The sequence below is a fragment of the Onychostoma macrolepis genome, chromosome 17 (assembly GCF_012432095.1).
Source record: "Onychostoma macrolepis isolate SWU-2019 chromosome 17, ASM1243209v1, whole genome shotgun sequence".
In the NCBI taxonomy this organism is placed as follows: Eukaryota; Metazoa; Chordata; class Actinopteri; order Cypriniformes; family Cyprinidae; genus Onychostoma; species Onychostoma macrolepis.
In genome coordinates, this window is record NC_081171.1 from 16,747,889 (window position 1) to 16,765,233 (window position 17,345).

General features: G+C 37.9%; 1 protein-coding gene across 1 annotated transcript in view; it reads right to left on the reverse strand.

Moving 5' to 3' along the window:
* Window positions 1–17,345, reverse strand: part of ush2a (Usher syndrome 2A (autosomal recessive, mild)) — a 220,568-nt gene that overhangs the window by 132,388 nt on the left and 70,835 nt on the right. The window contains exons 23-32 of the mRNA XM_058749724.1: window positions 15,343–15,473; window positions 8,648–8,774; window positions 8,046–8,147; window positions 7,778–7,966; window positions 7,548–7,678; window positions 6,949–7,225; window positions 6,379–6,582; window positions 5,764–5,844; window positions 3,766–3,951; window positions 1,161–1,274 (exon numbers count right to left, since the gene is read on the reverse strand). Coding sequence (XP_058605707.1) covers window positions 1,161–1,274; window positions 3,766–3,951; window positions 5,764–5,844; window positions 6,379–6,582; window positions 6,949–7,225; window positions 7,548–7,678; window positions 7,778–7,966; window positions 8,046–8,147; window positions 8,648–8,774; window positions 15,343–15,473 — 1,542 coding nt within the window. The remainder of the gene's footprint in view (window positions 1–1,160; window positions 1,275–3,765; window positions 3,952–5,763; window positions 5,845–6,378; window positions 6,583–6,948; window positions 7,226–7,547; window positions 7,679–7,777; window positions 7,967–8,045; window positions 8,148–8,647; window positions 8,775–15,342; window positions 15,474–17,345) is intronic.

The window sequence follows — 17,345 nt, forward strand, 5'->3', positions numbered from 1 at the left end:
ATAAATAATTAAAGAAAACAATAAAATAAAAATATATTTAAGGTTCTGCACCATTTCAGGTCGCTAATCAAATGAAACATATTTGTGACCGACAAAGACTGCCTCAATGAGCAATTTAGGTCAAAAGTGTTCTGATCAAGAGTAAGTTAAGAATGAAGTTGCTTCTGTAGGTGATATTAAAACAATGTTAAAATTTTCCCTCATGGAGAATCAATACTGCAATTTGGGTTAGTAATCAAGTCCACATCAGATCGATTTTTTCACTCCGCGATGACCCATAATGTCATATGATCCTTTAAACAAGGCTATTTAGCACAACTTGGATTAAAATGCTATCTACATTTTTCAACCTCTGTACTCACTGACAATATCAGCCTAAAAACGAGCTCATTTTATTTTGGGACTGGCTCTATTTCTACAATCAGACAGAGAAAATAATTGCTGCTGACAATTAATCTGTCTTTATTCTTGCCGTTTCATGTAGGAAAAAGGCTCTCGGTCAATAGACATGACATTTTTTTCCTCACTGACTGAGGAAGAAGGTTCTTTGTCTTGCCTGTGCGGTCAGACAGATGTGAAGGCAATAAAGAATGAGCCTGGAAGAGTTGAAAGAAAGCGAGAGGAATGATGTTTGCCGCGGTACGCTCACGCCACAGGAGCGAGCCTCGCTGGATTGAACGAGAACGATGGAAATGGGCCGCTTGATTCTCGATTTCATACTTTTCGGCTCCACAATCAATTCTTTTTAGCCTAAACTGTCTTTAGATTTACTTCTCTGCTTGAGTGAAATGAAGAAGCTTTCATTAATCTTTCAGATGCCTTACATTAAGACAAGGCTCTCGCATGAACAATGTAACAGCAATTAAAAAGCCCATTAATCTGCATTACAGCTATTAAAGATGCATGTCATTAAAGGGGAAAGAGTTCAATCCCGCACTTACCCCTGTTCCTAAAACCACTCTCTCCAAAAACGGGCATAAGAACGAGACGGGGAAATAAAAAAATAAATAAGACGGAGCAATTACAGCCTGGCATTGCACTTTGTCATCAAATTAGTTTGGAGTTTTCAAGCAAATGGCTCGGCACTATTTGAGCCCCTCTCGTCACTTTTATTATTCATCAAAGAAATGTGGGAGTCAGGACCTTCTAAATGACTTTACCCTCTTGTGGAGTGCTGAAGCTGGTGGCGAACGGGCTCTCGCTGCACCCGGCCTGAGTGCACGCCGTTAGGGTAATACTGTAGCTGCTAAAAGGAGCCAAGCCACTTAAAGTGCCTGTGAAAGAAGAGAGAAGAGAACGTTTCAGAGAGCAAGAGGCAAATGTCATTCTTTTCTCTTCCATATTTCAAAAAGTGGGCCTCCCCAACTCTGCTTCCTAAAAGACTTAATGCAATGGCTTTTCAAACACAGCATAATATAACCATCACTTCTGATAATAGGTCTGGATTTAAAAAGGTCTTTATTATCAAACAGTAATATCTCCTATTAATCAGACGGATGGAAAGTGATACGGCCTTGCTATTCAGGATATGGGACACTAATGATGTTATTTAATGGATAAAGTGGCTGATGCTATTTAAAAGGGGTTTCTTGCACGCTATGAAAGTCACTATCCAGCCCTGCTGTGATCAATATGCCTCTGACTTTAATTCATCGCTCAGGACTTTTACCCATTAGTGATTGTTTTGGAAGATGTTAAAGACGTGGCCTCAGTTCAGTAATGCTTGTTCTCAGCTGGTCTGTTTTGATAAGGTCACATGCATCCAATCAAATTATAGTCTGACGCTTGTTCACCTACCATTTGGAAGTTAGTCAAATTAGTCCCTCATTTTCAACAAACATCCTACCTAAAGTAAACGGCACATTAACAATGAGAAAACCTGTTTTATATCAAACACAATTAGTTTTGCACTTCGAAATGTTAGTTACAGAGTGCATGAAACCATCTCAATTCAATTGACATTTAGAAACCAAACATTCAGACTATAAATATTGAAAAAATAAGAGTTCTGTGATGATTTATGAATCAGAACAGACGACCTCAGCAAGTGCTGCTTTTAATTCATTTGTTGACTTTAAAACTGGATTTATTTTTCTAAATTTGTCATCCAAAATAAAGTCAGGATCCTTTAATGGAGTGTATGAGTGAATCTTTGGCTAGCTTCCACTGTATCCATGTAGCAGACAGATCTTGGAAGAGTTGGAAGGTAAACACCCCAGCCGAGCTATAATTGGTCAGGTAAGTGTAACTTTTTTTTTTTTGTCAGACGTCTTTTAATTCAATTAAGAGCCTGACCCGCTCTCCTCTCGTTACCCACTCATTTGCTTTCGGAGTTTTTATCTGCCTGTGTAATTCTGCTTTTGGTGTCACGGCGATCATAAATTAGTGCAGCTTAGGCTTGCGCAGGTTGAAGCGTGCCAAGAACAAGGCAAAAAAAAAGGCCTTCTTGTTACGCTTTGCCCGGAGACAGAGTATAGCCACAGTGATTGGTCATCTGAGAACGTAATCGTTGTTTCAAGAGCCTCATTTGTTCTTTGAAGTAATTTCAAGTAACCAAGCAGATTTTCAGTCTATAAACTTGCAATGTCACATAGGGAACACTGCCGTGACTACAGACCGTCTGGAGCATTAATGCATTTTGCTTTTAAAGGGACAGTTCATCAAAACAACAAGAATTGTGTTATTTACACACCCTCTTGTCATTACAGACTTGTATGACTTTACGCCCTCCACAAACTAATGATGTTCAGCAGAATGTTTGGGCTGCTCTCTTCTATACAATGAAAGTGAATAGAGACCAGGGACTGTCCTGCTCCAAAAAGAACAAAAAAGTAGTCCATAAAACTTATGCATTCTATTCTGAGTCTTCTGAAGCCACATGATGTTCCTCGGTGTGAGGAACAAACTAAAATTAAAAATGGTTTTATTTATTCTCTGAAAATCTTGATTTATAGTCATGGTTACCATTGACTTACCACTGAATTGTATAAAACAGCCTGCATATTCTTTCACCCTTGTTAAAAAGAAGTGTGCTTAATTGTATTTAATGTGCACTTGTAGGGTACATTACATCTTAAAGGTATATTTAAAAAATAAATATCCTTAAAGTCATTTTCATGACTATGTTTTTAACACACCTAAGTACACTTAAAAAAATGAACTTTAATGTCCAATTAAAAGTTTTACTCTAAAGCATGACAAAAGATTAAAACAATGGTTTTAAAACTTTAAAGAAGTGCACTTATTTTGATGTGACTAACATAGTACTTTATCATTTTAAATGAAATGTACTAAATTGTAACTTTACAAATGTGTAATTACAAATACATTTAAATACATGACATACAAGTTTCAGTAGAAATTGCATTAAAGTATATTTATAGAGAGAACATTTGACAGTACAACTGAACCATATTGCAAAGACAATAGAAGTAATAAGTATCTTAAGTATGTTCTTTCTGTAATAAGCACTCTTGTCAAAAGTGAAAAAAGACAACAATTTCCATTTTTTGGATGAACAATTTTTTAAAGGTATTTTAAACATTTCGCACAGGTTCTGCTCAGCTAAAATAACAGCAAATTCAAAATCAACATGTTATTTTCCCGTCAAATTCATGACATCATTAAGAATTAACCTGATAACTTGATGTTAAGTATGTTTTTCAAGCTATTAAAATGGCCCTGGGGTCTCTGAGACCCCAAACGGAACATGAGGGTTAAAAGGTGTCAGAGCCAAGCTCCAGGCAGAAACGGCGTGGCCCTTACCTGTCAGGTGCTGAGAGTGGGGGAAGGTGGCGCTGATGGGGGGCGAGGAGGGACGGTCCCGGCTGTACGCTTTCAGTACGTACTTCTCAATTACACCTCTGACCTCCGCCGGCTCCTCCCAGCTCACCTCCACGCTGGAACCATTTACACTCCCAACTCTGGAGGGAGGCAGCACACTTTGTGGAACTGTACAGGAAATAATAGGTGAGAGAGACACGTGGAGAAGCAAAGCAGGAGAAAGAGAGAGAGAAAGAGAGAGGCAAAGTAAGGGGGAGGAGAGGAACGAGAATGTGAGAATCCAATTGGGAAGGAGAGAAAGTGTGTGTCAGGCCAAAGAAAAGCAGCACACACATTCCTCACTTTTAATAGACACAGTAAATCATATCTAACCATTAGCATAAATACAATTTATTAGAGTTGTAACTTTTTCAGCACTGATTTAATATGACTGTACATCCAGCGTTCATTCTGGGCTATATTTCACGCCCATCAAGCGATGGCTTGCTTTCTCTCCAGGATTCACATTTTAGGGGGCATAAATAAAACAGTCAAACATATGCAGAAATGCAACAAGCATCATTTATGATGTGTCACAGACAACAGAATCTCTTTAACACTCGTTTATACAGTCAAAACAAGCCAGACAGCAGACATGTGTGATATATCCACCACTGGAATGCTGGTCTGACCTATAATGCGGTGTATACACATTTAAGTAGGAAGTCCTTGTGATTCATCATCTGTACCAACAGGGCTGCTATTACAAATTACTGAGGTTTCCTTAACCAAATAACACTGCTATGGAACGGCAGGAAGTAAATGTGTAACTATACAGAGAGCGAAAAAGAAGCCTGACAGAATACATTTTTGATCACTGTTTTATTCCTGATGGATAAATTCAAATCCTGTTTTCTATTTTTCATTCAGTATCTTTAATATAAACTAGAAAATGCACCAATTTACATAAATACCGGTAAAATGGGTAGCAACAGGCAATTTACATTGTAGTAACTGTCAAATATGTCATTTAAAGATACACATTTATAACCATTAAAATGAAGCCATATTTCATAGCCCAATGTAGCTTGCAAAATCTACTGTTTTTTTTGTGCTTAATATGCACAATTAAATTAAATTAAATATTTAACCATTATTTGACATATCTAAGCCTCTTTGTCTCAATAAGGACACCACCTCCATCTCTCTCTCTCTCTCTCTCTCTCTCCCAGACAGCATCTTCATCTGTAATAAGGCAGTGTGTGTGATGCACGCTCTTACCGAGAGCTTCACGATAAGCTATCTTCAAGCACATCTCATCTCCTTGACTGCTACATATATTGTGCAGATAAGAATAAAATGGGTTGGCCTGAAAACTATGACACAAACAAATATCAGTATGGAGCCTGTAGTGCTGGCTAAGTTGTAGGCTTTTTTGTCTCAGATGAGGAAGTAAGTGTGTGTGTGTTCAGTATAAATGACTGCAAAGTACAAATAGTAGCCAGAATACACTGTATATTTTGGGAACATAAACTGTACTTTATGTATTTACCTAATTACGTATTAGATTACTGTAAATTACTACTCAAAAGTTTGGGGTCGACACGATTTTTAAAATGTTTCTATAAGAAGTCTCTTATGTTGACCAAGGCTGCATTTACTGTATTTGATTAAAATTACAGTAAAAACAGTATAATTAGGACATTAGGACAAACATTATTTTTACAATTTAAAATAACTGTTTTCTATTCGAATATATTTTAAAATGTAATTTATTCCCCTGATTTCTGAATTTTCAGTATCATTACTCTAGTCTTCAGTGTCACATGACCCTTTAGAAATCATTATAATATGCTGATTTGGATTTATTATCAATGTTGATTATATGTATATATATTTTACCCTTATTAAGGCAAGTGCATACATCAAACCATAGGATTTTTCCAGTAAGATCCAAAGCCTAACTGCTGACATTTGACTGCAAATTGCCACTTGTCCTACCAGTCTCTCTGCTGCGCCCCCGCTGCCACGGCCCGGCTGTCCAACCTCCTTCTCCTGATGCCATCACTCTGTACAAATACTCTGTACACAAAGAGAAAAAAACAATTTAAAAATAAATTTGCTTTCTCCATACTATTCAGTATACCATTCATGCTCATGTATTGACAATTTGAGTTATTTCCCTGAATGTTTCCCTCATTGATGCGTAACCCTGCTCACAGTAACCCACAAACTGTTTCTCGCTCCATCTCCATCACTCACAAGAGAGGTACCTCGGCTATATTTATCCGTGCGCATTAGCTTAGGTGCAGTTCTCAACAGTTTTGCAGTATTGCTGATGAAGGGGACAGCAGTAGCTGTTTTAGATATGACCTCTCCGCGCCCCAGGTGTCATGTCGTGTCTGCGCCCATCGCTGGGCTGGACATATTATGTTGTTCTTCTGTTTGGTCTTTACAATAACAAACCCCAAGCAGAAAGGACAAATCAGGCCAAACAATCGCCTGACACAGAGACAAGGCAGGCAACGTGAGGCCAAAATAGCTGAGGGTCAATGAGGCTTGGCTACTGCGCTGGTGGGGATGTGCTTGCGAAAAGGGGTCGGATGCTGCTTTTACCCGTGAAGGGCTGCAGTGTCAGGTCCTCTGCGCTCCTGTCTCTGCCCGTGTACACCAGAATGGAGTCGTTTCCCCTGCAGTTAACGCTGGTGTCAGCTGACAGGCATCCATCCAGATTGACTCTGACAGCACTGCTGGACACGGCCGCCAAGCTTACGACAGGCCTGCGCGCAAATCTAACATCTCTGATGCAGCCGCCAAAACCTGCAGCGCAGCACAGACGAGGATGAAAGAGAGACAAAGACAGAAGGAGAGACAAAGGGAGAAAGATGTTTAAGTCACATTCTGAACTGGCTGGATTTATCTGAAACAGCAAAAACTGTCAGTAAACTCCAAACAGACCGAGTACATGAACATTTTTTTCAGTTATGTCATTTTTGATATACCATTATTCTGAAACAATAACGTCTCAAATAGTTCACTGCAGAAATCATAATGCAGAATTAAAAGAATTAAAACAGCTCGCACTCAAGTCAGAGAAATATATCAGAGGGTGCTTCCAACTTTTTTGAGGTTTGAGTTTGAGGTTTTCAGGATAATAAACCTATAAATAACCAGCAAGTGACTCACCATGCAGAAGGCTGTGTTTGTTCAGGGCTGGGTGCTTTACACCAGGTGGGACTCCCCCTAGATAGAGTGGAGAGCTGATGGTCAGAGGGCCGCCCATGCCCTTTCTGTCCTGTTCATATACATCATTGAGGCCAGCACTCGTTAACGGGCCTCTCTTCAGCACATTTACAGTGTTCCAGCCCCCGTCACAGTAGGACAGGCCCACCCATACGCTCAACTCTGCCGTCTGTTCACCCCAACGCAACACCCAGAAGAGAACTCCGCCCTGCAGCTCTGCCTGGATGCCATAAGGACAAAAACAACAGTTACAGCGATGTTTTGAAACACTGTACATATGTATTTCAGCAAGCATTTATCATTAATTAACTGAATTAATTGCACTTAATCAGATATCAATACTTGCAAAATCTTGCAACACTGAGGTGGTACTTAAACAACAAAATTAAGCACAAGTCATGTGCCATGACTAATTTAAAGTCATGAAATCTAAATGTATAAAATTCACGATAAAATTTTTGTTTAGTTGCACAATTTTTGTTAATAATTAATTGCACTAAATTAAGTGCAAGGAAACTTAGATTAGATTTAAGCGAACTTACCAAAATGAAATCTTTCCCATCTATATCATAAGCGAACAAGAGCATTGCATTTAGCTGATCAGTTTTGAACTCAAATGTTATTTCAAAATAATCTCCTCCAGTGAATATTTCAGGCTTGACTTTCAGAAACCCTGAATATAAAAATTAAAGAAACATACTCAGTTAGAAAATCTCAACATTAACACCACAAATTATCAGACCATGTGAAAGAAGTCTAAAGTAGGATGTACCATGTCCTAGGAAGTACGCCCCATCTTCAGAGACAGCAGGACAGCCCTCCCAGCTTTCATAGGTCTCATGTTTTTCAAGTGCTGTTTCCCAGTCCAGAGGCTCCCATGCATCAGTAGTTCCACTGGATTTCTGCACCATCACATCTCTCAAACACCCAGCAAACCCCTGCTGCACCAGCTTGGCTGGACCTGTATATATATAACAAGCACTTGCAACTCTTTGTAGATACATGGATATTGTCAATCAAAATATTTAGAGATAAATTACCAGCATCTTGTCTGAGAATGGTGAAATTCTCTGGAATCCCTCCAATGAAAACACCTGTGTTCTGACCGATGATGGTGCTCCCACTTGTAGCTGATGCTGATCCTGTTGGAGGAAAAAAATATGACCTGATACCCCTGAACATGTGCCAATGCTAAATCAATACAATAATGTTCTTCTGAGACTGTTCCTGGCTGGTCTAATAATCAGAGCAGGGCGCAGCAGTATTTTAACAACTTTATTGTTATATTCCAATGGTTTCAGTTGGTGCTCTAGTGCAGATAAAGTCATATTACTCCAAAAGAGTGACTGAGATAAAGCAATCCTCCCTCTGGTGGGAAAAATCCCCTGAGACTGCTTTGAGACAGGAAGCAGGAGACTCCGCTTCACACCTCCAGCCTTAATTGAAATGTAAGTTCAGGAAAGGAGAGGCTTCTTTGGCCTAATTATTCTAATCACACAATGAATGGCAACGATTAACCTTGATAATTCCTTTGCTAGAAATCTGTTCAAGTGGGGGGCTTTACAGGCACTGAATAACCGAACAGGACAGAAGTGAAGGTGCGGGGCTCGCCTATGAATATCATATGTGTGTGCGTCATTACCGCTGTATTGATTGTCCACAATGATTGTTCCCACGGCCTGTTTCCTGGTAGCGATCAGATGGTGCCACTGGTTGTCATTATAGCGTCTACCTCCATCGTTGCGAGGGCTGAGGGCCACGGCTGAGGCCTAGCATCAAACGCTGAGGGTTAATCACTCGCTCATCATGAACACAACACACACACTGCACAAATTATGGCTCATCAGCAGCTTTAGGAGGAGGAGACGTTCCCCTCCCTTAGAGCTTAGGAGGTACATAAATTAATGTAAACACTTTCAATATAAACAGGATGCAGGAATGCAATTTGATCTTGAATGTAAAGATTGTAAAATGATTTGAAATATAAAGAAATTCATATAACTAAGTTGTTGAACTAGAAAAACTATTTGCCAGGAAAAACTTGGCTAAGCCTTGTTGGAAGGTTAAAAAAAGTTTATAAAGTATTGAAACAAATAAACAAACAGACAGACAGACAGACAGACAGACAGACAGAATGATAGTTCTAGATTTGAGCATGTTAATGGATAAGACAATGTTAATGTATTTGGTATTGGCGGAATAGATCTGTTATGCTGTTGAATTGCTGCTGCTGTTGGTTATTGCTGTTGTTGTAAATTATTGCTGCTGCTGCAAAGCAAGTACAGGAACTTGCTACTGGCAATACATATGCCGATATGGTGCCATGAGTATTTAAGACATACTGCTGCTGCACAAAAAAATAAATAAATAAATAAAACCCATAGCAGATCTATACAGGTGGAGCTGGGGAAGGTGAAGGCTACCAAAGGAACTCTGAAAGCGTGCAGCGAAATGCTCTAGTGAATGCTAACCAGCCATTTATATGTAAAGCAGTAAGCTCTTTGGCTGCAGATGCAACATGAACCAATCAGCTTCTGCCAAGTAGTTTAAAGCTGTGAATATCATCAGTTTGCGAACAACAGGTAGATAGAATAAACGACAGAACTATAGATAGATAGAATGACAGACAGAACAACAGGTAAATAGAATGACAGACATAATGAAAGACAGAACTATAGATAGATGACAAAAATATATAAAGTACGACAGACAAAAATATAAATAGAACAACAGACAGAAATATAAATAGAACTACAGACAGAGACTGATTTTTTTGGATTAAGCTTTGAAAACATTTCTCAGTAATGAAGAATCAGTAAATTCCACTTCCTGTCATACCAATTCAAATCCCAATTCAGCTTCCTGTGTGCTGTGGTCAGTTCCATTCAAATTCTTGAAAGTGAGCCAATAGTTTAATTCTGAATTTTGCACAACCCTGGTAGATACTGTTGAATTCACAGAAATTCTTCCTTAAATTTTTGGAAGTAAACACGTTTAACTCCAGAGTCAGCATTAAAATAAGCTTCAAGCGCAATAAAAGTGCAAGGTCACTGGATGTAACAGGTAGGCATACTTAGTAGATAGGGTGGGAAGTAGATAGTAGATAAACTGGACACAAACTGGTCACACTGACATATACCCAAAGCTAACTTTGACCATTTACGCTGCAATATCAGAGTTTATAGAGTAGAAGTTGGAGATGAAGTTGAAAAACTAGCAGCAGAATCCCTCTTGGCACAGAACTCAAGCCACTGAGGAATTCTGCCCGGAGATAGGACATTCCCCAAAAGCAGTAAATTTCATGGGCTGGCACCATCAACATAAGATGGGGTTATTGTCCTGCTAAAATATGACATCATTCAGGTTCATACACTTAACAGCCTGACTGAGTGCTCTGCAGTGAAAGCACCGAGACACAAAGTATCGCATCTCCTCTTTGTGATGAAGATTTAATGATCAAATCAATATGTGTGTGGATGCTGAGGGAAGTCAGCCCTGTGATATGCTTACTGCAGAGAGAGAGAGGGAGAAGAAGAAACAGCTTTAGGGAGAAGTCAGGACAGACACAACACTGCAGTCCTATCCCTCCTCCCTTTGAAAGTATTCAGTGGGGCTTCTTTACGATGGGAGATCAATTCTGTCACAACAACTAAAAGCCTTTCTGAATAAAATCATCTGCCAGCAGTTTAACAGCTAACTTTAATTATGCCAGACCAAAATGTGTTTACTGAAATAATGTTTATTTTAGATGTTTGGAAACTAAAAAATCATATTAGTCTTGTTCAGTGAGAGGCAGACCTGTCAATGACATCACAACCTGAACATCTGACGCAACATATTCAAGTTTCAGTCACGTGCTGTAAGCATCAGCTAGGGAGTCCTAATGACTGAACCCTAAACAATCAGTCACAGCATTCATCAATTTTAAGAAAACATTGGAGCAACGCTAGAGGATATTTACACCACAAATCATCTACTTGCATAAATTAATTGCTAATTGCACTCATGAATTATCAATTAGGTCTTGTTTCAAGGGAATTTTTTTGAGATAAACATACAAATACTGAGATATGCTCAAAGAATCGGCTCAGCCAAAACTGAAATTCTGTTTTCATTTATTCACCCTCAAGTCTTTCGTCTTTCATTTCTTTCTTCTACGCAGCACAAAAAGAGACGGATGGATGCGCTGGTCGTTTTCTTTCTTGTAAGTGCATAGAATTTGGCCTCAAACTTGCCTTAAAAGTACCATTAAAGTCCATACTACCCCAAAGAAAGTGCACACTCCTATATAAAAAAAGTCATATAATAGTTTTATTTAAGAAAAAGACCAAAATTTAAGCCATTATTCACTGAAAATCTTCTTCAGCAGGCTGGAAACCACTACGACTGATTCATTGAGACCACGAGTTGAACTCAAGAATCTGTTGAGCAAATCAGTCAGACCATTTTTTTTTAAACCAGAACAGCGATTTAATAGAAATATCCAACTCATTTAAACTATTCTATTATACCTTTTTAACTCAAGAGCCAACAGATTGTCTAACACAGGGGTTCTCAACCTTTTGCAAGCTGGGCCCCCCCAAAAGCTGGTTCATTTATCAATGTTTGATAAACATAGCCTCAAATCATCCTCGATTTGTGCACGATTGCGGTATTTCGTTTTGAGTGCAGTCATTTTTGAGAATCCTGCCTCACACAAACATGTGGACGCGAAAGGAAGGAGAATCTTCAAGGCGACGTCACAGAGTTCAGGATATTCCTGCATCAATGCTGCCCAGAAAGACGAAAGAGGGCAGGAGCTAAAGAGTTCCTTCAGTCTACTGTCACTCTTCAGCTCAATAAGCTGTTCCTGCATATCAATTGATAGCTCGTTTGCTGTGCACACAAACGGATCTCGAACCCACGCAAAAGAGCGATAATCCTCTTTAAAGTACGTCGCAAATTGTTTTCTCATTGCTGACAGGTGCTCAGATGCTGATTGAAATAGGGAGGAGAAATCGTGTGACGTGCCTGCATCAGTGATAAAGTCTGCAAGGCTGGGGAACATGTCGCAGTTCCCTCGACTGATGCGGCCATGCCAGAGGTCTAGTTTTTGTGTGAAGGCGTGCACTTTGTCTGCAAGGAGCAAAATATGAGTTTCGCGGCCTTGCAAAGACAGGTTGAGGCCGTTCAAGCGGTCAAATATATCGACCAAATAGGACAGAGACGCAAGCCACATAGTGTCATCCAGATGCTTCGCCAGATCTGATTTGATTTCTGTCAAAAACCACTTCACCTGAGGCTTGCGCAGCTTCTCGAGGAGAAATCAAACAAATGAGCGCCGTTTTCTAAAGTCTATGAGCGCAGCACACACAACTAAACTAAATTGACATACTGCAGTTAAATTTCAAAATGTGGTGTTTTTATATTTATAACATTTGAATACAGTTCAGCAACATACATCACACGACCTGACGACCAAGAGAGCTGACAACTGACCATCACTTAATTTACCATCACCTCACGATTGAAAATGTGACACTGATTTCATATGACAGTTCAACAAACAAGTTAATAATATTAAGTCACTTACATTTTAGACGAAATAATGACTGTTTTGGTCTATTTTAGCAGCGAAAATAGATCCGATGAATCCAAACAAAGATCACAGCATAGCGCATCTCACAGCAACTCAATCGTTTTTTGAATGATTCAGTGTTTTGAACGAATCGGTTGAGTCAAAGATTCAATGACCCCATGCACAAACATCTGTCTCATTCTTGATGAATCGGCCGTTTGAACGAATCGTTTGAATGAACGACTCAATGACTCACTTAATAAAACCGCTTATCACCTGCATTTGCGCTTACTATCGACAAACCCATCAAATTTGTTCAAAACTCTTTTTTTTAAATCAGTCCAAACACATTTTAATTTTTATTCAGGAGTTATGTATATACAAAACAATAACTTTTTATGACAGTAGTTTAGTGATAAAAAAAATTTCCTTTTTTTTTTTTCAGGTTTTTTTCCCTCCCATCTTGTTGAGAACCACTGGTCTAACACATTGTTTTTTAAAACTCCCCCATACAGGTTAAGATATTTTCTTTAGTTTTTCTGATGTGATTTTTAAAAGGCTGCTTGTTTTTAATTTTATTTGTTTATTTTTATTACAGAAACTAGGTGTTTGTTCACATACAAAATTAAATTTAATTAATTTAATTTCATTAAAAAATGCATTGAGGGGGAAAAAAGAAAATTGTTAACAATTTTTATCATTTGTTTCTTCTTATTATTATAATATTATCTTTAGCATTTTTACTTTTAATATCCAATTTTTTATCCAATTAAATAATTTTAAGTCATCCTGTGGCCCCCTTGGAAATTTGCTGATACCCCAGAACCACTGCTTTAAAATGATCAAATTCACATCTTCAAAGAATGTAAACAACTTAAAAAACTTAAAAAACAATTAAAAACTAATGATTCAGTCGATCATTTAGAAGATACTGAAAATCCTCCCTTTAACTATAAAAACTAATGGTCAATGGCATGGCGAAAAGAATTTACGCACTAACTCTCCAAAGAGTTCATTAAAGATCTGTTCCACAACAGTCCTATGGAAGCTGTTATAGGTTTTGGTGATGTAGTGTGTGTCATTAACATAGTGAGCAGCGTACTCTTGCTTAATAGCCCTTGAGTTTGTTTAAGATGAAATGGGCGCTGTCCATGCAACTAATGCAACTAATCATGCCCATGGGCCTTGGAGAGACCTTCTCTCCTCACTGTATGCCTAGAAACCACTCATCACTCGCTTATCTCTGAGAGACTCCGATAAGGAGACATCGGGAAAAAAACGGCATCATTTGTGACAGCCTTTACAGGAACTAAATACGCTTTCATGAGACAGTGTTTCATAAAATGCTCATTAATTTCATCATTAGAAAGAGTGTGTGGGGAAGCATACCAGTTCCCTGTGTCACGCTCAATTAGCATCCCATGGTGCTAATCCCATTAGAATTGTTGAATTCGTTAATGGGGGAACTAATGGGCATGCTATCAGGGGACATTAATTGGGCATGACACCACTTTTAGTTATAATTATCAAACTACCCCGACAAAATGTGTTTACGAATGCAAAACCGGCAATATTCGGCAATGGCGCTTATTGGTGGGGAGAGTTTCTCGGTGGTCTCCTGGACACTAATGTGAAATCATCTTTCATGATTGCTTTCATCATCAGAGCAATAGACTCAACCCCGCATGCTAGTGCTGCGGAGTGCATAATTAGCATGCTATTGCTATTCCCACCCAATGTCTGCGGGTAACGAGTTAATTGGTCTCAAACACTCTTTTAGCTCAAGTTTTTAGCACAGAAAAACTTGATAGTTCATCCATCAAGATGCACAAATTTCTGTCTAAACCAGGTTTTAAAGTAGATATTAAAATTCTGTCCGATACAATAAGTTGTTGATCTTTTTTTTTTTACATTATTACTAGGGATGGGTACATCACTACTGCAGTATTGATATATTGATACTCACAAGCTACTTATAGCAGTATAACAGTATAAAAGTATAACAGTTTCCACAAAAAGCTACTTATTTGGTATCAATTAAAAAATATCAATATTAAAATTAGATTAATACAAAACATGGGTTTCTGCATCACTTTCAAATGTTTTCAGTACTTTTGTTTAATGTTTGTGCTCACATATTTAGCGGACCTGTGTCAAGTGACTGTGAGAAGCTTGACATGAATCTAATTTATTATTTAATCAAAATATGGAATTGTTTTCATTTTGATGCTTTTTTAATAAATTAGTTAATAATGGCCAGTAATTATCATGTAGATGTGATGATCTTTTTTTTAAAATACCCATTTAAGAAATGATCAGAATCTGTTTCAGTATTGTTAAAACTGTAAAAAAAAAAAAAGTATCAGTATCATATATTGCCATTATTGGTATAGTCAATAAATAAATGTCAATATTAAATTAAAATTAAACATTAAAAACTAAAAACAGTCATTGTACTGTAAGTGATACAATGTATCAACACTACAGTGTACTTTACAGTATGAAAAATTATTATACTAAAGTCTACATTTATCAGTGTTATTAAATTTAGTGACTTTAAACACTGACTGAAAATGTAATCTAAATGTAAAAAGTGAACATGAGCATGCACTATTAAATATTCAATATCGTTAAATGAAATCGCTAATGTCAGCCGATAAACAATATGGTACTGATATATAATACATGCCTGATGTAGAGGTTGGGATCTATTACATTTGAAGGTTTGAAGCCTTTGGGTAGCATAAACAAACACACAGCGGTCCATGACCATGATGTACCTGAGGGTCAAAGAGGAAGTATGGACGGCCGTTGCGTATTTGCAGAGCGACATACTCCTCCTGTTCTCCAGGGGAAACCGCAAACAGCAATAGCCCCTCCTCGACGCGTGTCCGGAAACTCAGCTGCAGGCCTGGAGAGACAGTCGATGCATGTTGCATATTAATCAACTGTTTGATCAAAATATTGTACAGAAAACATTATAAAGCTGTATGAAAGCATGTCAAACTACATAAACACAACAAAAATGACATTTATAAGAATCTAAGAGTAAATGACAAGATAAAAATGCCCAGAAGTGTGAGAAAATCCCCCAGAACTGTTCTTAGTAAAACCTTCCACCATCTGACCTAAAATCAGACGTAAAAAACACCTTTGAAGTGATATCCCTCTTCGATATAAGTTCATTAATATGTTGAGGACTGTGAGCACAAACCCACTCAAATACAGACTGCTTAGATTAAAAAGATTCCACTTAATCTATCTTTGAATCTCCAGTGGATTGAAGAGGTTGTAAGTCTGGTTGACCTCATGTAGAGCAGCAAGATGTTTCTTCAGGCTTCAGATCTATACAACTGATACAGGGATTATACCATCTGAATACCAACCCTACAGGACTGACTGTATATGCTGGGTTGAACTGATAAAACTATTATACATTGCATTTTATAGGACATATGAAATGATAAAAATGACAATAAAGACATAATGTTGCAAAATATTTCTACTTCAAATAAATGCTGTTCTTTGTATGTTCTATTCACCAAGGAATCCTGGAAAAAGTATAACAGTTTCCACAAAAATATTAGGTAGCAGAGCTGTTATCGTAATTTCGACTGTGATGTGAATATATATAGTGGCTTATGTGTGATGGGTGGATACATATACATAAAATACAATACATAAAATAAAAATAAATATATTTAAAAACCCTCATTAAAAATGTATTTGAAATGTGAATGTTTGAATTATTATGCTATCACATATATAACATGACAAATATATAGTTGACTTTATTGTGAGGATAGAGCACCTTAATCCAGCCCTTAAGAAGGTGTTCTGTAAAGAACACAGAGAGATCTTGTCTCATGTTGACCAGACAGTCTCAGTCCTGTGGAGGGTGGTGGGGGAGAACCTGGATCAGAAGTTGTAGGTTCAGCAGAGCAGATCTCTCTGGGGTGATCAGCTATTTTTTTGACAAGTGCTTCACATCCATCAGAACGTCTGGTCCATTACAGGAGAGGGAACGTGGAGGCTAAAGGGACATCTGTGGGATTTGAGATCCCAGTGGAGCAGCGTGGCGCTGTACGCACTGACAGGCCTGTCCAGAAAAGCTGTGGTCAGAGGTCTCTCAGGCGCAGGGCCGGTCTGAGCGGACTGATGAGGAATGAGATTCACCTCTGTGGGTCTCAAGACTAGCGCTAAGACATGGGAAAGATGTGAAGCACTTTTACACGGGGACTGCATCAGCACTTTAGGACACAGTGCTCAGGGTAATGCACCCACCAAATATGGAGAGAGACTAAAAGAAATATGTATATACATGTGTGTGTGTGTGTGTTATATATATATATATATCAGTGCTGTCAAACGATTAATCGTGATTAATCACATTTTCAAAATAAAAGTTTGTTTACATAATATATGTACATGTACTGTATTTATTTATTATGTATATATAAATACACATACATACAGTATATATTTACGTGTATATACATTTATATATTTATATTATTATATTTTATATGAATATATTTAATATATAAAGAACATATTGTTCTTAAATAATATAGAAATAATATATATATTAGTGCTGTCAAATGATTAATCGCATCCAAAATAAAAGTTTTTGTTTACATAATATATGAGTGTGTACTGTGTATATTTATTATCCCAAAGGACATTTTTTACAATAGTGCTCTCATTATAACGTTATGTAATGTATATCACAGTAGTTATTAATGTTCTGCATTTCTGTTTTGAGCTGCGTGCGCTGAAGATG